This window comes from Panthera pardus, unplaced genomic scaffold (assembly GCF_024362965.1).
Source record: "Panthera pardus isolate Hobbes unplaced genomic scaffold, ASM2436296v1 HiC_scaffold_8, whole genome shotgun sequence".
Lineage (NCBI taxonomy): Eukaryota > Metazoa > Chordata > Mammalia > Carnivora > Felidae > Panthera > Panthera pardus.
Genome location: NW_026527013.1, coordinates 76444132 through 76464946, shown reverse-complemented (window position 1 = coordinate 76464946; position 20815 = coordinate 76444132). Strand labels below are relative to the sequence as shown.

The 20815-nt window shown below is 43.2% G+C and overlaps 1 protein-coding gene across 22 annotated transcripts in view; it reads right to left on the bottom strand.

Annotated features, from left to right (window-relative positions):
* Positions 1–20815, bottom strand: part of NRCAM (neuronal cell adhesion molecule) — a 284783-nt gene that overhangs the window by 25697 nt on the left and 238271 nt on the right. For 9 of the 22 annotated variants that reach the window (XM_019451160.2, XM_053896803.1, XM_019451145.2 and 6 more), the window contains 13 exons: positions 19446–19557; positions 17779–17945; positions 17539–17686; positions 15402–15526; positions 14923–14952; positions 13010–13111; positions 8650–8847; positions 8459–8529; positions 6579–6804; positions 6091–6206; positions 3940–4147; positions 1396–1518; positions 580–765 (listed from right to left, as the gene is read on the bottom strand). In XM_019451160.2, the coding sequence (XP_019306705.1) occupies positions 580–765; positions 1396–1518; positions 3940–4147; positions 6091–6206; positions 6579–6804; positions 8459–8529; positions 8650–8847; positions 13010–13111; positions 14923–14952; positions 15402–15526; positions 17539–17686; positions 17779–17945; positions 19446–19557 (1812 nt within the window). The remainder of the gene's footprint in view (positions 1–579; positions 766–1395; positions 1519–3939; positions 4148–6090; positions 6207–6578; positions 6805–8458; positions 8530–8649; positions 8848–13009; positions 13112–14922; positions 14953–15401; positions 15527–17538; positions 17687–17778; positions 17946–19445; positions 19558–20815) is intronic. The other 13 variants (XM_019451156.2, XM_019451147.2, XM_019451154.2 and 10 more) reach the window with 3 other exon arrangements.

The window sequence follows — 20815 nt, the reverse complement described above, 5'->3', positions numbered from 1 at the left end:
AGACTCTAATGGGACCATTTTGCTTTCTTTGGACCAGATGGCACACCGGAATACAAAGTCCCACGCTCAAACACAAAATAAACGTGCTATTGAATAACTGTTTCATATTCCTTGCTAGACAATCTAAATTGTTATGTGGCCTAGAAGATTATTTTCTGGCAAATCAAGACCAGAACTAGAATTACATTTATTTATTTGTATACAGATGTGTATGTCAGTGGGTGCACATATCTGTATGTCACATGTATGTGTATGTGCATGCGCGTGTACGTATATATGCAAAGTTGTAGACAGGAAAGAACATGGCCTTGAACTTTGAATTCATGTGTGGCAAAATGCTGTAATGACATTTCAACCTAAGTTTAAAAATTTCACACAGACGTGGGAAACAAATATCAAATAGTTATCCTCATAGGAATTAAATAACTGATTGTACAGATGTCAGGGTGAGAAATCACAAACAGGTGTCTGCATTAGTTGGGAAAGATAGATACTCCGTGGGAAGAAGGAAGAAGGCGTCCACTTAGGTCACAGATTTTTATCTCGTGACACTCATAGTGACATGAACGTTATACATACCCAGCTTACCTTCATCCACAGTTGTCACTGCTTCCTCTGTGATTTGACTCCCCGATCCTGCTGCTGTTTGCGCATAGAAATAAAACTTATACCGAGTGCTGAAATTTAAATTTTTTAAAGTCCAGCGCGTCTTGTTGGCAGGAATTTTCAGATCCACCAGTGGGCCTAACTCGTGCGTGCTGTTGACTGGCAAGAAGAAATAAGAAAAAGTGCATTCCCCGTGAAGTTCTGTAGGAATAGTATTATCAATAAGTGTGCCAACCAAAAATGTCAAACTTGGATTACACTGACTTTTGTGATCCTATTTATTCTTTGCCTGACATAACTCAGCCGCTTACAGCTCCTCTAATATGGCAGAACAGGGGGAAATATATTCCCCATCGGCTTAGAAGCTAGGGGAATTTGACAGCTAAGTTGCAATAGCGTTTCTTTATTTTGTAAGTTGGCAGGTGGAATCATGTATTGATAAGCCCAAACCTCATCTGCAGAGGCCTTGTACTAAAGGAACCCCTTTTTTTCCTTTCTACCCTTTTTTTTTTTTTACTGTTTTCTAATTATAGACAATACCTACCTAGCATCCACCCCACCCTCAAAGGTCTGTATCATTCTGCAGGTTGCTTGATTTTCAATAGCGTATGCGTCTTTAAAAAGTATGATGTGAATGAAGTTCCTTCTGGAATACCAGTGGAAGGTGTATGTAGGTATATATTGTGCAGCATTAAAGAAATAACCAGTTTGTATTTTAAGGAAACAGTTACTTTTCTGTTTTCCTTTTTTAAGCCATATTCCCCCCTTTCCCTTCTCCCAATAACTTACTTGGCTGATACTTTAAGGTGTATTCAGTCAAAATGCCATTCGGGCGGCTCGGTGGGTCCCATTCCAAAGTGAGGGAGTCTAGTGTCGGGTTAACAATCTTCAAAGAGGACGGAGCACTGGGGACTTACAGTGAGAACACGGAATCAACGAGAAGGTTTGTGAAGGTGTCAAAATGTGTTAAAATGACATAGTGTACCATATTCACACCATTCCCCAAGGTTTTCTGTAACTCACTCTTGTTCCCAATCCTGCCCAAAACACACTCACAGAAACCTGTGACGAGAACCCGTTCAGCTATTCTCTTCCTCTTTTTTCTCGTCATTTCCACTGAGGCTCCTTAAAACCATCCTCCGCAATACATACAGGCTTTGCCTCTCGATGGATCCGAACTAGTATTTTTAAAGGGGACGGAAATTGTCTCATGAATGGTGTCTTAATAAAAGCAAAACGGGTGGCTGAGTCAAACTATTCTGACCAGACCTTTGAGTAGACGCAGCTGCGTTCTGGGCTATTAAGGGCTGTTTTTCTCCAACAAACCAGGTGTCTCCAAGCAGCCAGGACACCCTGCCTGCTGGGCTCTGGGCATGAGCCAGCCTGCCCAGGTGCAGAGCGGTTCTCACCCGGAGAGCTGACAGACGCCCAGAATGTCATGGCGATGGGCAGAAGCCACACAGCTGGCAGACCCTTAGCGCTGGGAAGGCCCCCAGGTTCCCTGTGGCAGAGGCTGGCAAATTACCAGAGGAAACACGCCTGGTCCTCTCTCTCACTTCCTCCTGAGGATGACAAACGGAGGCAGCTCTCCCTCACGGTCGCTACCTCCTCTACATGCCCACCCTCTTCCCTAGGTCCAGTAATGGCACTACTGTCTCTCCCCGACTTGGAACCAAGTCTCTCCCTTGAAACCAAGGAGTCACCCTGAATCTCTCCCTCTGCCTCATTTCTTCCATCTCCTGGGATACCACATCCTGTCAGTTCCACCTCGTACAGGTCGACCACATCCATTCCCTGCTCTCCTCTCTGCCACTGCCCCATTTGGGGCCTTCAGTGGCCTTTGCCTGGGCCTAGAAGGTTCCTGGCACACAGTTCTAAGCTTCCCCAAGGCACCCCTTTCAGAATCTGATGACAGCCAAAAACTCTCCCCAGAAAAATAAACACATACTGTATATAAAACGAGGGGGTTCTCGGAGCTCCTTAAACCCATTCGTTGACCCCCAAGAGACTGTAGTCTTCAGGTTAAGAGCCTCTGGCTTACAGGTTAATATGATACGAGTCCTCCTTGGCTGACCTTCCTCTCTTTTCTCACCATTACTGGATACACAACTTGCAGTTCCTTAAGGAGACACGCTGTTTCACACCATTGTGTCTATGGACACAAGACCTTCTCTCTTCCTTAGCCTTTAATTCACCGGTCATCGCTACTATGACACCTTCCCTGAACCATCTCTAATTGCCGCGTGAGGTCTCACTAGTAAAAGCCTAGAGAGGAAGGAGTCTTTAACCTCTAGGGAGCAATGAGTCCAACCAAGGACAGGCAATTGTAACAAGATGGGAGCTTGGACACAGGATGGCCCTCAGAGAATGCTGGGAAGGTGCCAACATCATGAGCCTTTCAACCAGGAGCCAGAATGGGTTTGCCTGTAAACTGCTTTTATCTAAAAGAGCTAAGGAATCCATTTTTAATACGGGCTTGAAGCAAAATTCAAATGCATGAATCCCTATCTTTCTTACTCTCCTGTCCCCCTCTCCCTCATTCACCAGGCTCCCATGTCCCTGTATCCAAACTCCTCATGTCCCACCCCTGAATCAATGGATATTTGATCCTCCCTCCTCCTCCCTTTGCCCCTTCTTGCCATGCTTTTCCTTGTCTTCCCAACGCATTTTGTCAAGGCTTCTAACTCGGCTCAACTTCAAATTTTTTCTCTTTTAATGTTTGTTTATTTTCGAAAGACTGAGAAACAGAGCACGAGTGGGGGAGAGGCAGAGACAGAGGGAGACATAGAATCCGAAGCAGGCTCCAGGCTCTGAGCTGTCCACACAGAGCCCGATGCGGGGCTCGAACTCACCAGCTGTGAGATCATGACCTGAGCCAAAGTCAGACGCTTAACCGACTGAGCCACCCAGGCGCCCCATAACTCAGCTCGAAGTTGGCATAAACTATGAAGGCGCCCTGGGGAAGTAAGTAAACCACGACTTACAGAATTATTATTCTTGCCAGGTGTTTTAGGTTCTTACATGAGTTCTCATACTTTTCAGATGAAGTAACAGAGGCTTACAGAAGTTACATAACTCACTTCAGGTCAGGAAGTTAATGACCCCAACCAACATCAAATTAGCAAGGTTTCTGACAGTGGGGCTAAGGGTGGAGAAAACTTTCAGGCAGGAGAGGGGATTTGGAGGAACACTTTGTACTGGGAAGCCTTCCAAGGACCCTCAGGCCACCTAGGAGTGGACACTATGCCAGCTTTGTGGGGCCTCTTCTGTCGTGCAGAGGCTCTCAGGATGCACCATATGTTCTAGAAGCTCAGAGACGCGACCACCCCCTACCTCCTTCTGGAGTATTAAAGACTCTGTCGGGGCTGGCCGGGCCCTCCCCTTTCCCGTTGACCACTCGCACGTTCAGTGCGTAGTGGCTGAAAGGCTCCAGCCCGGGCAACATGCCGTGTGTCTTGCTGTCCTGGAAAGTGAGGATCTTTTTCTCGATGTGGCGTCTGTTTCTCTTAAGTGAACCCTCCTGTGCCTTCCAGTAGTAAATCTGAAAGAGCAAGAACAGAAGTCAGGGACAGGCAGAACGGGGCAAACGAGATTCCTCCTGCTCATGAAACTGAAGTCTGATGGTTGTGCCCTAGAGGATTTCCCTGGTGCATTTTAGAACTTGATTCCTGGCAAAACCAATAGACATTGATTATGAAGCAAGACAGTGGAAGCCCAGAGATAACGTGGGAAACTGCATCGAGAATATGTGATGCAGCCTGGGCTATATACTGCTTGGTGGGAGGTGTCTAAGGGAAATAAGTGGAACAGCACAATACCCGCCCAGTTCTTTCTAGAACATAAGGTAAAGGAAGATGATAGAAGGACTGAAGCGGCTTACTTGTATAAAATATGCTGAAAGTAAAAATTACTGCCCAATGTTTACATACTTGCCCAGAATACAACTTCATGTGCAATATATCATTTAATTTAAACCTCAAAGCCACAGCAAAGCTTTTATTATTATTCCTTTAGCACAGATGAACCCTGGACAACTGAGTGGCTTGTCCCCAGCCACAGGGCAATCAAAAGCCATAGTGGATCCTCTACTCCCAAGTCTAGGCCTTTATCACTATGTCAAACTGACTCACTTAAAAATACTTTTTTTTAGGGGCACCTGAGTGGCTCAGTCAGTTAAGCATCCAACTTGGGCTCAGGTCATGATCTCACGGTTCATGAGTTCGAGCTCAGGGTTGGACTCTGTGCTGACAGCTCGGAGCCTGGAGCCTGCTTTGGATTCTGTGTCTCCCTCTCTCTCTGCCCCTCCCCACTTGTGCTCTCTCTCTCTCTCTCTCAAAAATAAACACGAAAAAAAATACATTTTTTGTTGTTTGGTATTAAATGGCAGGCACACATTTTGGAGAGATGGCTAAGCCAAGGCTTGATTAACTGTGGTTAAAAATCCAGAATTATTTATTAAGTCCTCTCAAATTCTTCTTAAAAGTTTAAAGCCATTTTCAGGAGAAGTCAACCTATATACAGAATCTGGCAAACCCAAAATTCAGTGCAAATAGTGATCTCTAGAGGCCAGTTTTTCTCCTACCTATCAAAAACCTTTATGAATCAATTTTTCTGTGCCTCCCAAGAACAAAGATAACTGATGTTAGTGAGAATGACCCAGCTGGGACTACATGATTTTTAAGTATAATCTGAGTGCTTTTTAAAAAATGTGCCTAGTGGCACCTGGGTGGCTCGGTCAGTAAAGCGTCAGACTCTTGGTTTCAGCTCAGGTGATGATCTCACCATTTCATGGGTTCGAGCCCCACATCGGGCTCTGTGCTGACAGCTCAGAGCCTGGACCCTGCTTCAGATTCTGTGTCTCCCTCTCTGCTCCCACGCCCCATGCACTCACACACTCTCTCTCTCAAAAGTAAATAAAACATTAAAAAAATTTTTTAAAAATGCGCCTACATTATTTTCTGGACAATTTAGTGTGTTTGACATGTGTAGTCAGTATTATTATTATTTTAAAATTTATTTATTTATTTTGAAAGGGGGGGAGGGGCAGAGAGAGGGAGAGAGAGAATCATAAGCAGGCACATGCAGGGCTCAAACTCACGAACTGTGGGATCATGACCTGAGCCAAAATCAAGGGTCGCGTGCTCAACTGACTGAGCCAGTCAGGCACCCCAGTCAGTATTGTTTTAAAGCTAGGTGCATTTCATTGTATTTTAGTTTCTTAAACTTTAGTTTCCCCCATTTTGCCCCTATGTTAATGGTTGGAAGGATTTGAGATCACCTATGGGAAAAGGGGAGAACACCTTTTTTTTTTTTCACTTTGGATGCATTGAGGTTTTGCTTCTGCTATAGCTGGGGTCCTTAGATATGGCCCTGCCTGAAGGGATAAACCAGAAGTCTCAAGGCCTCAGACCAAGAGAAGTGCACCAGGCACCAGCCGATGGCCTGTTCCTACGGAAAGAGTGCAAAAAATTGGCCTTGACTTGCCCGATAGCCTTGCAGGTGTCCTCGGATACTTTTCGGAGGTACTGGGTCCCAGTGCACCTCAGCTAAGGTACTGTTCACCACATTTACACGCACATTTCCGGGAGCCACCATTGGGACTAGGGAAAAACAGGACAGGGGGTAGAAGTATCAGTGTTATTTTGAATTTCATGCAAAAATGCCCCAAACAATTTTGGCTTGAAGTGTGACCCAGCCCTAGTCTCTGGGTTATCAAGGACTGAGAGTTCATTTGATACCTGTTCATTTGACTTGGTGAGAATAACATACCTTTCTAAAATAGCGACGCTTAACATTCTGAACCTACTTTTTACATAGCAGGCTGTTTAAATTCAGGAATGTGGAGCAAAACCGTTGCTGCCTCCGTCCCTCCCAATCTAAGTGCCCTCTGAAAATCGTCTTGGCTTGCACCTTGGTAAGTCTGTTTCACTGGTATAAATGAAAGTATAAACGAAATAGCATCAAACACTTACGGTCTTCTCCGGAATGGCCCCTGACCACAGCCGGCTCTGGAGCAAACCCCACATCATTCAGGGCCTGCACTTTTATCAAGTATGGAACAAAGGTTGGTGTGCCTGAGACAATATATTTGGATACGTTCGCCACAACCACTGACGCCCATTCATCATCGCCATCTTTCTGGCGCCAGCTAACTTTGTATTGGAGGCCCGGCCCATTAGATTCGAAACCATTCAAGGGCTACAAGAAAAGCCAAATAAATCAGAGCTTTTAAAACAGACTGTGCAACCTTTTCCCGGAACACAAAATTCAATTCCCAGACTTAAACTGAAACGCTAAAACCCAAGCTATTAACAATATTCTCCAGGGATCTTTTATCTTTTTTTCTATTCATGATGAGATTCAAAGTTTGTTTGGGATCAACATTTCAAAGGTTCTTAATTTCTTTTCTTTCTTTCTTTTTTTTTTTTTTTAGTAGGCTTCACGCCTAGGGTGTAGCCCAACATGGAGCTTGAACTCAAGACCCTAAGATCAAGACCCAAGCTGAGATCAAGAATCAGATGCTTAACCAACTGAGCCACCCAGGTGCCCCACAAAGCTTATTAATTTCTGTCTTGAAGTAGTAAATACCACATAAGCCTCTTAAACTCTGGCTCCACAGTCAAGGGTGGACAACTTAATAGTTTCCTTCATCTATTCCTGTTTGTGTGACAGCCCATAACTGTTTATTTTACTTAAGAGACTGAAAGTGGTGAACTACTTCTTTCTTCATTAAAAAAAAAAACAAACGAAAAAATGTTGGTTTGTCTGGGCACCTGGCTAACTCAGTGGGAGGAGCGTGTGACTCTTAATCTCAGGATTATGGGTTTGAGTCCCACGTTGGGTGTAGAGATTACTTAAAAATAAAATCTTGGGGCGCCTGGGTGGCGCAGTCGGTTAAGCGTCCGACTTCAGCCAGGTCACGATCTCGCGGTCTGTGAGTTCGAGCCCCGCGTCAGGCTCTGGGCTGATGGCTCGGAGCCTGGAGCCTGTTTCCGATTCTGTGTCTCCCTCTCTCTCTGCCCCTCCCCCGTTCATGCTCTGTCTCTCTCTGTCCCAAAAATAAAAAAAAAAAAAAAAAAAAAAAAAACGTTGGAAAAAATAAAATCTTAAAAAAAAAAAAGTTGGCGTGTCAGTCTATCCTGTCATGTCTGTATGTATATAAATGTACAAGTACGTATACATATAGGTGTGCCTGCATGGGTCTACCAAAGTTAAGTTTTAAAATCACACAAGTGAATATACGTTAATTTTTGAAGTCCAGAAAATATAGATAAACCAAAAGAGAGAGAGAGAGAGATAGAAGAAGAAGAAGAAGAAGAAGAAGAAGAAGAAGAAGAAGAAAAAGAAGAAGAAGAAGAAGAAGAAGAAGAACAACAACAACAACAACAACAACAACAACAACAACAACCAGCAGCAGAAGTAGACGTTGAGTATTGGGAATAACTTGGTACACGTCTTCTAGATGCTTCTCTATGATGATGATGATACGAGCTAGCATTTATTGAGCACACATTTGTGCTAGGCACAGTTCTAAGGGCTTTACATGTATTAACTCCTTCAATTGTATGAGGTTGGTTCTATTACTAGTCCCACGATACAGATACACAATGGAGATGGTAAGCAACTGGCTTAGAGTCACACAGTTAGTAAGTGACAAAGCTGGGATTTGTGCCCATTCGTTCTGGCTCCAAGAATCAAGCCTTTAACTACGACACAATAATGTTTCTTAAATAAATATTTTTCCCCAAAATGGGTGATATGGGATTTCAATATAGACATTGTTTAAAAACAACTTTTTTTCTTTCACTCTAAAATACACCAAGGAAAGCTGAAGACTTCATGGTGAGCTCACCTTCCAGGTAATCACCAAATTATCAGGCTCGGATCCTAGTCCTTCCACAGCCGTGGGATTTGTATCTGGTTCTAGAAGTTAAGCAGTCACATATGTGTAAGCTTCAGTCTTTCTCAAACAGTGGAAAGGTTTCATATTTTATTTCCCATCACAGAAGGCACCCCCCCCGCCCCGCCCCTGCCTTTACCTACCTGCAGCTTTAGTCAAATACTGTTCAGATGGCTCACTGGGCAGGCTCCTCCCGAGGCTGTTCACCGCCATCACTCTGAAGGAGTAGTTCACATAAGGTGACAGCTTCAGCTGGGCTGTGGTCTGCATTCCAGAAACCTTGGTTTGGTGGTGCCACAGTCCTGCCTCATGCATTGCGTCTTCATATTCAATGATGAATTCTGGCCACAATACATACACACACACACACACATACACACACACACACAGAACCCAAGATAATGAGGTCAGTCATGCAACGGTAGGTTGCTAGGACAATGGACAGGACAATCTAACAAGAGTAGCTGAACATGAGTTATTTCCCTTTCAAGAAAAATTCCATTAGAATAGTTTGATTTAAGAATTCTATCATTATCCTCAATACCCAATAACCAATAATATTTGGTATTCTTTCTCCAGCATGCTGAATTTAGTTACTTAAAACTATTTAGAAGTGGTCTATACATCCTTTGGAAAGTTTAAGTATATGGAAAGATGGTCAGGTCATGATCTCACAATTTGTGGGTCCGAGCCCTGTGTCAGGCTCTGTGCTGACAGCTCAGAGCCTGGAGCCTGCTTTGGGTTCTGTGTCTGCCTCTCTCTCTGCCTCTCCCCCCCAAAAAAATAAAGAAACATTAAAAAAATTTAAAATAAATATAGTGAGAGATCACTTTCCACTAAACAGATAGGCAGTAATCAAAAGTTTAACAGACTTTGTTGACTATTACACAGGGAAACAAGCATTCTCATACTTTGGTTCCGGGAATGTAAATCGGCACAACTTCTGTAGAGGACAATCTAGAATATCTCACAATATTCAACTCTGATATCCTTTGATTGAGAGATTGTACTCCTAGCAATTTATTTTGAATGAATGTACTCATGCATATGCTCACAGACACATGAAAAAGAATCCACATTGTGGCACTGTTTGCTGTTGAAACAACATAAGTGCAAAACCTTAAACGTTCACCAATAGGACTCTGATCAAATAAATTATGGTGCATCCACACAATGGAATAATCTGCAACTGTAAAAAATGAACGAGGGTACTCCATTTGCCACTGAAATGGGATGATTTCTAAAATACACAGTTAAGTGTAACCAAGTAGGGTATAGAAAGGTGTGGGACACTTATGTAAGAGCACAAAGATTTACCGTAACACATACACATACATATATGTTTGACTATACGTGTACTGCCCCTCAGAGTACCCACACTGATGGCATCAGTATCATGGAGAAACGGGGAATCAGAGGGGTGCAGAAGACTTACTTTTAAGTGCATATCCTTTTGCATTTGCTAAAATTTTGTGGCATGTACATGTTCTACCCTGGTAAAAAAAATCGGTATTTAGATATTTATTAATTGCCTACAAATGTGCCATGCGCCATGATCTGAATTACAGATACAAGCACGAAGTAGAAATGTTGTGTGTCGCAGTTCTCTGAAGCTAAGTAGCTCAAGTTTTCCTTTCAATCTCCATTGGCTTGCTGGTGATCTCCAGTCTCATGAACTGGTGCCATTTATATGGGCAGCCCCTCTCCCTCCCCTGAACTGTAGACTTGGACAGATAGTTCATTGACTCAACAACTCCACTTGTTTCTCTATTATAGCATGACAAACTGTTTACGACCAAGAGTGATCCTGATTCTCCTCCCCAAGTGGCAGTGACAACTCAGGTCAAAACCCTGAAGTCCAGTTTGGATCCTCTCCCTTCATAGTTTCAGTAGTTTTGTTGGCTGTACCTTTAGAACATGCAAAATCTGACCATTTTTCAGCACCTCCATCCTCTTGGCCTATGCCAAGCCACCATTATCTCTTGTGTGAATCATTCCATAACCTCCCAACTCACGAGTTCCCAAATTTCCTCAGTTCATAGTGCACTTAGTGTCTCAGTAATTTTCTTCACGGTTCCCTTAGGCCAAAAGAAATATCTAGCATTTCCAGGCAAGTCATTAGGTCTATACAGCTTCGTAAATATTCATGTCTTAACAACTTAACCCATTCGGCATTGTGTGACTTCTCGAACCTTGTGAAGAGACTGGTCACCACCTTCCTCATTTTCTGTTACACACTGATTTTCACGTGGTACTGGCTTTTTACCACAGCGATAAAGGCTTTGCATATATGGCATCATCACAATATGATACAGCAATATCATGTTGGAACTGTAGGCGGCCCCAAGCTAGTATTTCATGTGGTATGTAACACATGTGACTGTGTTTTTTAAATTGATTTATTTTTATCTTCGAGAGTGAGCAAGTTGGGGAGGGGCAGAGGGAAAGAGAGAGAGAGAATCTGAAGCAAGCTCCATGCTTAGCATGGAGCCTGACATGGGGCTCGATCCCATGACCCTGGGATCATGACCTGAGCCAAAATCAAGAGTCGGAGGCTCAACCGACTGATCCACCCAGGCGCCCTGACTGTGTTTTTTAAACATCAAAATTTAAAAATCAAAAATTTAAAAAAATACCCCGAGGCACCCTCTGAGTTTGCTGAGGTTCTACAGGGTACTTCATGGAGAACTGCAGTCCTACATGTCTCCCTGCATCCCCTCTTGTTCTTCTAGAGACCATCTTCAGTAGAAGAGCCACCATGATTCACTCCACTCCTCTACTTAACTCCCTCCCATGACTTCCCAGCCCTTACAACGGCCTGCAAGACCTGCACGGTTCACAGTCCACCCCTTGGTTGCTGCAGCAGCTCAGGAAGACCTCTCATGCATACTGAAGCAGATCCTTGGGGAAGGTGCAGCTGAAGGAGCCTGATGTCAACACTCCTTGTGGCAGGTTCTTTCCTGAAGGAAGGTCTGAGTAGTGTGTGTGTGTGTGTGTGTGTGTGTGTGTTCTATACATATATATGTGTGTGTATATACATACACATATACAATGTGTATTACATTTTACATAGGTACATACACATACAATCATATTATATCCAACATGATATATATTATTAATTTTACATCATTTCTGTCCCCTCTGCTAAAATACAAGCTCCACATGGGCAGAGATTTTTGACTATGTTGTTGTAAAACAGTGCCTGATTCATAATAGGCAGTCAATCAATATCTATTGAATGAATGAATGAGTGGATGAATGAAAGAGTAGAAACGCTTTGAAATCTAATGGTCTCACTTTAACATTGGTACAAAGAGTCTGCAAGCATCCTAAGTGGCTAAATCCAGCTACTGTATTTAATTAACTGGAAGACTCAGCATGAATGGATGAGTGTTCTGGTCAAGGACTAAAAACTCAGTTGAGAAAGGAACACCATTAAATAACACAAGATAGAGAGGAGGCTTCTGTTGAATTGCACTGGAAATAGTCTGTTTTACCAGCAGGTGCAATACGTCAACACTCACATCATTTCAGAGTAATCTGGGGGTAGTCATCAGAAAGGAATTTAGTTTTCCTGCAGCATATACCTGAAGGTAATAATATATCACAGGCCTGTGATACTCTCTGAAGTATCTCTTCAGTTCTAAAACTTCTAAACACATCTAGAGTCTAATTTTATTAAGTTCTTCCAGTGTCCTTATAGTGTGGCTCCTCCTTTGACTTTAACTCTCTAGGCTAGCATCATCACGGCGAGGATTGGACACTGTGGAATGAGCCTCTTCGTAGCAGGGGCTGATGGGAAGAAAGAGGCCCGTACTGGAAGGTGATGGACTTAATGTCCACACCCAGCTCTGTTACCAACTGTGGGTCTAAAAAGTCACTTTACTCACCAAATCTCAGTTTCCTAATATGCACACTGGAAGGACGGTGCCTGGTCCTCCTACCTTTTTCTCCCACATTAATAGGCAAAATGAGTAGCGTACATCTTCCTACTATGGTGGAAATTTATGGTGATTCTTCTTTTTTTTTAATGTTTATTTATTTTTGAGAGAGACAAAGAGTGTGAGTGGGGGGGCAGAGATAGAGACACAGAATCTGAAGCAGGCTCCAGGCTCCGAGTCGTCAGCACAGAGCCCAATGCAGGGCTCGAACCTCACAAACTGTGAGATCATGACGTGAGCCGAAGTCGGACGCTTAACCCACTGAGCCACCCAGGCGCCCCAAATTTACGGTGATTCTTTTGGATCTCGTACACAAAATGAAAGTGTATTTGCTTAGTTAGTTAACATCATCAGCAATTAAGTAACGTCTTCTACCAGAAGCTGTAACCAGGAATAACTCAGGCTCTGAAGAGAGGGGAGCTATAAATAAAGGTTTCTATTAGTAATGAAGCAGAGAATGCCAGCAAATATCTCCATAAGGAATTTCAATCACACGTGATAAAGTACTTCAGAAATGGTCGTGAAATTGACCAGTGACAAAGAAAATGACACCACATACCTATAATAGGGCTATTGTTGTCATCGCCTGGGGTCCACGACAGCTGAACACTTTTGTCGAGTTGATCCGTCAATTCTAAATCAAAGGGAGGATTTGGGACATCTGTAGACCGAACATACACACCACGGTTAGCCATCCATCCTTATGAGGTTGTCTTTTACTTACTTGTAACACCATTCACAGGGGGTGCATCTTAAAGACACAGCACACTTAACGGTCAAGGAGCATGCAACGGAAATGAAGTGCCAACAGCCAAGGTTGCTGGGAACACACAAGCACACCCAGGACAACCCATCAATGAGTTCTGCTTGCTTCTTTTCCCAATGAAACCGAATCACGTGTGACCAAAACCAGTGGGGAGGGCCTACGTGGTTCACCAGCACCCTCGGTGTGTCTTCTCATAAACATGAAGGAGCGCAGACAGAAAAAATAACACTGAAGCTTAATTTCTAATAAATGGGAAACAGAGAACGACAAATGCTGAAACACAAATACAGGCAAGCACAGGGACTGCTGATTAAGAAGGCTTAAATGTTCTTTCGGAAACGCAGGAAGTGATCGATTTTGGAGCTCCTGGAGAATATTTATGTTTTTAAGGGAATTCTAAGATTGCTGCTCTGTAAGTAGCCCTCAGCATGTGTACCTCATGCAGATACTCACTACAGTGGTCGGGCACATGGGGACACGGTGTGTTTACCCTCAGAGGACACTAGGGTACAGACACCTGTTGGACGAAGGTGTCCCAGAAGCATGTCCGTTTCTTCTAAAGGTACTTCCGAGATCCAGAGAATTTACATTCCCCTCTGGGCTCTTTCCTGACCTTGCTCTTGGGCGTGATTGTAGCCCTTGGGGAACCAGAGGCCATAAAACTATGGGCACTGCTTTCCTACCAGTAAAGAAACAGTAAATGTCTACCAAGGGCAGTTCTACAGCATAACTAAGGATACTCTGTGAAATCCAGCTGAGTTTATGCTGTAAAATTAATTTTTGTATTTATATGCTGACTAAAGATGAGGGTTCTTTAATCAAAAAGAGTTCTGGAAATAATTTCTGATTTATTTTCCAGACTCGGAAAAATCACACAACTTGGAAGTGCCTTCATGTTGGTCCTCCTTTAGTGATTTATGTTTCTTAAACACAGTGAGTTGGTTTTCTCTAAGACAATAGTCAAATGTTGTTCCAAACAGCCATTGTTTTCCTATGAAAATTTCTCAAATATGGAATCCCAAAACATTTATGTTTCCAAAACAACTTGCAGTAGACTGAAATGAAAACCTAATTTGTGGAATGGTATTTGAGATATTTTTTTTCATTCTGTAAAACGTGGATGGCAGCTTTTGAAAAAGCACTATGCTACTTTACAAGGGAATCATATCAAAGAGGGACTTCTATCAATTGAGATGACTTTAGAATAACACATGAAAGGGGAGCCTGGGTGGCTCAGTCGGTTGAGCATCTGACTTTGGCTCAGCTCAGGATCTCACGGTTCACGGGTTCGAGCCCCGTGTCGGGCTCTGTGTCGAAAGCTCACAGCCTGGAGCCTACTTCAGATTCTGTATCTCCCTCTCTCTCTGCCCCTCTTCTGCTCATGCTCTGTCTCTGTCTCTCTCTCAAAAATAAATAAACATTCAAAAAAAATGTTTAAAAACTGGATGTTAAAATTTTTTTTTTAAAAAAAGAACAACACATGAAATATTTAGACATGAGCAGTAATACATTCAGTGAGACATTCCAGAGCTATCATGAAGAAATGATTCATAGCAGTGAATGGGGAATGCACCAGAACACCAGACAGAGCACTTTTCCTTAAAGAAACACAATGATGTGATAGAGAAAAGAAAATTTTTTTTTTTTTTTTGCAAATGTGGACTTGTTTGACAGAAAATAGAGAAAGAAGACTCATATTAGTTTACCGTAAATAGGAGCTGGAGTTGGAGTAGGAGCTAGAAAGGACATTAATATAAAGGATTTTAATCAAAATTAGGAATGGAAAGATATAAGATAGCACAAGAAGACAAAGACTGAACATGATTCAGATTCTAACGCTAAGCTGTGCGCTTAGCTGTGGGACACAGCATCCATAAACATGCAGTCACAACTTGGCGGGGGGGGGGTGAGGGGAGGTCCTTCAATTTTAAATAGAAGTACATTATTTCACCCAATTTTCTTATAAAAGTATCACTAATATGCGCAAGCATCATTTTATTCCAGCGCCGCTACATTGGTATATTTATACTGAAATTACTGCCTTCAAGGCATCTTTCAAAGAAGAAAAATGTACATATTTAACTGACCCACACAACTGTGACACTATATCAAGCAAACATTTACTACTGAGTCCTTCCAGCCTAACACGGGGCAGCAGTGGTGCCCTGTGTGTCCCCACTCTTACCGACGACGCTAAGCACAGCACTGGCGGAGACCATGTCTAGAGTTGTGTTGGCCACACATGTGTAGGCCCCACCATCGCTGTCCCTCACATCAGCTACCTCCAAATGGTCCTTGTCAACAGTGAACCTGCAAAGAAAACACGTTCAGAGCAGCTGAAACGGACATCCAGCCACACACGACGGATGGTTGCGTTGCCGGCACGGAAGAGGCTCTGTGAAGTGGAAAACAGAGAAAGATGGGGCGGCTGGGTGGCTCAGGTGGTTGAGCGTCTGACTCTGGATTTCAGCTCAGGTCATGATCCCACGGTTCGCGGGATCGAGCCCCGCATTGGGCTCTGTGCTGACGGTGCGTGCTGACAGTGTGGAGCCTGCTTGGGATTCTTTGTCTCTTCTCTCTCCCCATTCCCTGCTCATGCTCTCTCTCTCCCTCAAAATAAATAAATAAATATTTTTAACAAAGAGAGAAAGATGATATAGATTTGCAGCTCATTAGAGCAAAAATCCAAAAAATATGTATCACTTTGATAAAGCTTAAAGTTGGAAGACAGAGGGGATTAGAACCCTGGGTTGGAAGGGATGTCAAGTTGTCTGGTCTGAAGGCTTATCAAGCACCCTTCTGCAGTTTTAGGCACTTCCTTAAAGACCAGGGGCACCCAGAGGTGAGGTGGGGGCAGCTGCAGTTACCCTTACTAGTGGGCTTTCCTGCGGCTTCTGCTGCTAAGAAACATTCAAACACCACCCATCCAGCTCCATTTCTAACAAAGTGTGTATTTTTAAATACTTTATTGGGGTGCCGGGGTGGCTCAGTCAATTGAGCATCTGACTCTTGATTTCTCACGGTTTGTGAGATCGAGCCTTACATCAGGCTCTGCGCTGACAGTGTGAAGCCTGCTTGGGACTCTCTCTCTCTCTCTCTCTCTCTCTCTCTCTCTCATTCTCTGCCCCTCCCCCACTTGTGCTCTCTCTCTTTCTCTCAAAATAAATAAATACTAAAAAAATAATTTATCACTTACCGAAGAAATTTTCTGCCATTTTTGCCACATGCATAAACTCTCATAGGAGAAAGTAAAAGCCAAGAATGGTATCGACTTTATCACAAGAAATAGGGAGACTGAGATCAACAAGCACCATGAAGAGTTCTCTAGAGGTTACTAGCTGGCATGAGAAATTAGTAGGTCAAAAATCCATGTAAATTGGATTCATGCATGATTTTAAGGAGGCTCCATAAATCATTAACTGTCTTTGCAAGGAATTTCCAAGTTAAAACTTTAGCCAGCTTAACTCGACAGTCATTTCCTCCTACTTTCTTCTCATCTTTAGCAACTCAGATTCCACAAATAAAACTGGCCAGCTGGAAGCATAGAATTACATGGAAATTCTGGGTATAGAAGAGAAGGCCACCTGGTTTTTTTGGGGGGGCCATTAAGCGACAGGCACTGTTTGGGCACATTTGCAAGCAAACCACAGAAAGCATTCCCACCAGCACACAGCATTTCTTCCCGTAGGGGGCGATGCTTGTGGCCCCTGGGCCAGCTAGGATTCACAGAGTCAGCTCAGCACCCATTCTGTCAAATTGATGCTTCACCAGGAAGACAGGTATGAGTCTGATTTCATTCCAGGCTCAAGGACTGCTCAGGCTCTTTTAGATACCTGTGGGTTCCCCCCAACCCCTTCTCTTTCTACTGGCTTTAGGTGAAAGCAAAAGAAAATTCCCTCTCCACATAAAAACCAGTGTCCTTTAAAATACTGACAAGGATTTAGACACACTCTGCTGATTAAAGTGATCGTATTTCTGCTTATTTGTAGAATGGTAATGAAAACATCTGTCGAGACTTCACTGCACACAGTAGAAGACAATGGAAGTTATCCAAGGCCTGAAAGGTTTTTCCTGTCCTGAATTGCCCAGGAGACCAACACGCAAAAATACAACAAACATTCTCTATTTCAATAACTTGATGCCTTCTTAGGTCCAAGCATCTTGCGGCGGGGAGAAAAATGTATTTTTTTTTTTTTTTCTTGGAGAGAGCAGATTTCAGACACTTTAGAAACATCTCTGCTAAGTCACTCTACAATAAACCTTTAGTTCAAAGCCGCTTAAAGAGACGAAGAAGAGAAAGGAAAGAAATGGTCTTCAAATACCTTCCGTCACTGGGCAGCTCACCGTTGTCCTTCAGCCACGTGATGGTGAGGGTCAAGGTGTGATCGTGTTTCACTTTGCATTCAAAGGACACCGTGCTCCCTCTTTGCACTACTGCATATTCAGGCTGCTTAATGATCCTGGTTGGATCTGAAATTTAACTTCCGTTATCCATCGCCAGAGCTGAAGAATTTGCTCAAAGCCACATAATATGTGAAAAAGCTTCATCACCTCTGCCTTACCTTTGATTTCTAAGTGAACTTCATTCTTTGCCATTCCTAATTTATTCCTTGCAACACACGTGTAAGTTCCTGTACTGTCCTTTTGGGCCACAGGAATTTCCAAAGTTCCATTTTCATGCAAAACATAAATATCGTCACGGAGCGCACTACCCTTAGCTCCCTTGAACCTTCATTACAGAGAGTATCACAAAGGGAATAAAAAAATCATAATTTGAAGTCAGACATAAAATGCTACATTCAAGATCAACACATGATGGTCTGCATAGTATCAAGTTCAGAGACGTTTGGAATCTGCACAAGACATTCGGAATTGCTTGCCTGTAAGTCAGTGGGGTCAATGTAAGGCAGGATGTAAAACGGGAAGATTTAATGAGAAATGGTGTGGAAGCATTAGGGTGACAACGCAAAATACTCAAATTCTAATTTTCAGTATCAGAGATTCATATTTCATAAATACATCACTATCTATTCTACCTCTAAATAGACGATAAAACAGGCAAAATGAAGACTGAGCTTTCGGACATCTCCTCCCTACTGGGACTTATCTGTAAGCCCGTCTACAGGCTACAATTCTAAAGTGATCTCGATTGGAAGATATTTGATTTGAATTCTAAAGAGACTTTTGATTCTTATCAGTAAGAACTTATTCAGGGAAGAAAGACAATAGAGCATGTATGCAAAGTATGTGTCCATTCAACTTCCAGGCTATTGTCAGACAGAAGTGGGGACTGATAAAAGGGGTGAGGCAAAGTCAACCTAAGCTAAGCGTGACCTCACCAGGACACCAGTAAAAGGATACCAGTGAGAGTGGATGGATCCAAATCAGGAAGCTCGGGTGGGAGGGGCACTAAAAATGAACACTGGGGAATGAATTCTGTTTTTGAGCTTATAGGACCTCTCTCTGACCCCAAATGATATTCTATTATCAAGGAATGTCCCCAACCAGCTCTCCAGCCGGCATTCCTTGTGAAGTCCCAGGTGATGTCCATGGCATTGTAACATACGGGAGGACCTTCAATTTTTAAAAAATACATTTCCAGGGGCACCTGGGTGGCTCAGTCGGTTAAGCGTCCACTTCTTGACTTCACCTCAGGTCATGATCTCATGGTTTGTAAGTTCAAACCCCGCGTCGCTCTGTGCTGACAGCTTGGGATTCTGTCTCCCTCTCTCTCTGCCCCTCCCCCACTTTCTCTCTGTCTCTCTTTCTCAAAATAAATAAAAAAATAAACCTAAAAAAATGCATTTCCAGATACCTCTGTGGTTGACAAAGTGTGCTGCTAAACAGACTGGACATGTGTTAGGCATTTAGCACACAGCAAGTAGTTATACCTGTTTATGAATGAATTTCATAATAATAGTATGATGGAATCTGCACTGTCCGTTCTCTGACTAAATGAAAATCCAACACACAGAGAGATTTGAAGGCTTCAGCAAATGTAAATATTAAAAACAAATAGACGGGTGCCTGGGTGGCTCAGTTAAGCGTCTAACTCTTGATTTCGGCTCAGATCATGATCCCAGGGTTATGAGATCGAGCCCCACATCGGGCCTGCACTGGGTATGGAGACTGCTTAGGATTCTCTCTCTCCTTCCTCTGCCCCTCCCCTGCTCTCACTCACTCTCCCAAAATAAATAAGTAAATAAAAATAAACAGAGCCACGACTTACCACTCAATGGTAGGAAGAGGAGACCCAAAGAAGGCACAATCTAGTAAAGCAGGCCTGTTTGCAATGACCTGATAGAGTGTATTTGCAGATGTAAGGATTCGTGGTGGCTCAGCTGAAAACAGTTTAAAAAGGTAAAGTAAATATTAAAATAAAATAAACATTTCGGCCCGCCTAAATGTATTTGTATTGTATTGCAAGCTTATAGTAAAGCATTACCAGTATGCCTCTTCCTGAACATTCTCTAGCAGGACACCACCGGTCAAGGTGGAGAAATGCACATTTTCTCCTACCCCTTGTCACATGTCTTTCTCAGGCACAGTATTTGAATGATCTATTTATCTCTATCTCCTACTGTACTGTGAGTCCCTTACGGGCAGGGAATGGGACTTTTATTGTTTTCTCCCCAGAAACTAGGTCAGTATCTGGCACAAAAATAGCAGTCAAGTACATCTTTGTTAGCTGATGGGCCCATCCTAACCTCAGGGTTAGAACGAGAATGAATGGGTAGGGGTGGTGGTGAGCAGACAAGGCGGCAGAAAAGAGCGAAGTGTGGGTGACCGAAACACAGAACCAGAAATCCAAGCTTCCTCCTAAACATCCACCAACATTGTAACTGTGCTCAGCTCTGTGTGTGATTTCCTGCCCTTCGTTTCAAGCATGAAGGACAAATACCAAGTCCTGCTTGGCTTCCTGACTTTAATTTCATTTGAAAGGGAGCCTACTACACTTAAAGAGTTGATGTATAATTTCTGGCACTGTGAAAACAATCCTCACATAAATTTTTTAACAAACTTGATGTCTTGGTAGTTTTTGTCCAGCATGAGAAATATCATGATCACATAAACCAACCATTTCATGCAGCACAATCAAATTTGGAATTAGGGAGCTGGGCTGGGGGGTCAGGGGGATAGTGGGGGGGGTGGATGATGCACCCAATGATCATCCTTGGAGGAGGGATTAAAAAGCCAGGCAGAAGCCCCGGGGCTCACACTGCAACAGAAATGAGAACATAAAGTGATTGAAAATTGTAAAGGCAATTTGTGTCCAGTGCCTTGTAAAAAAGAAGACACACGAATGGCCAACAGACCCTTGAAAAGGTGCTCAGTGTCACTCCTCATGAGGGAAATCAAAACCACAATGAGATACCACCTCATACCCTGTCAGGGTGGCTAAAATCAAGAAGACAAGAAACAACACGTGTCAGAGAGGATGCACAGAAAAAGGAACCCTCGTGCACTGCTGGTGGGAATGCAAACTGGTACAGCCACTCCGGAAAACAGTATGGTGGGTCCTCAAAAAACTAAAAATAGAAATACCATATGATCCAGTAATTCCACTATTGGGTATTCACCCAAGGAAAACAACAACAC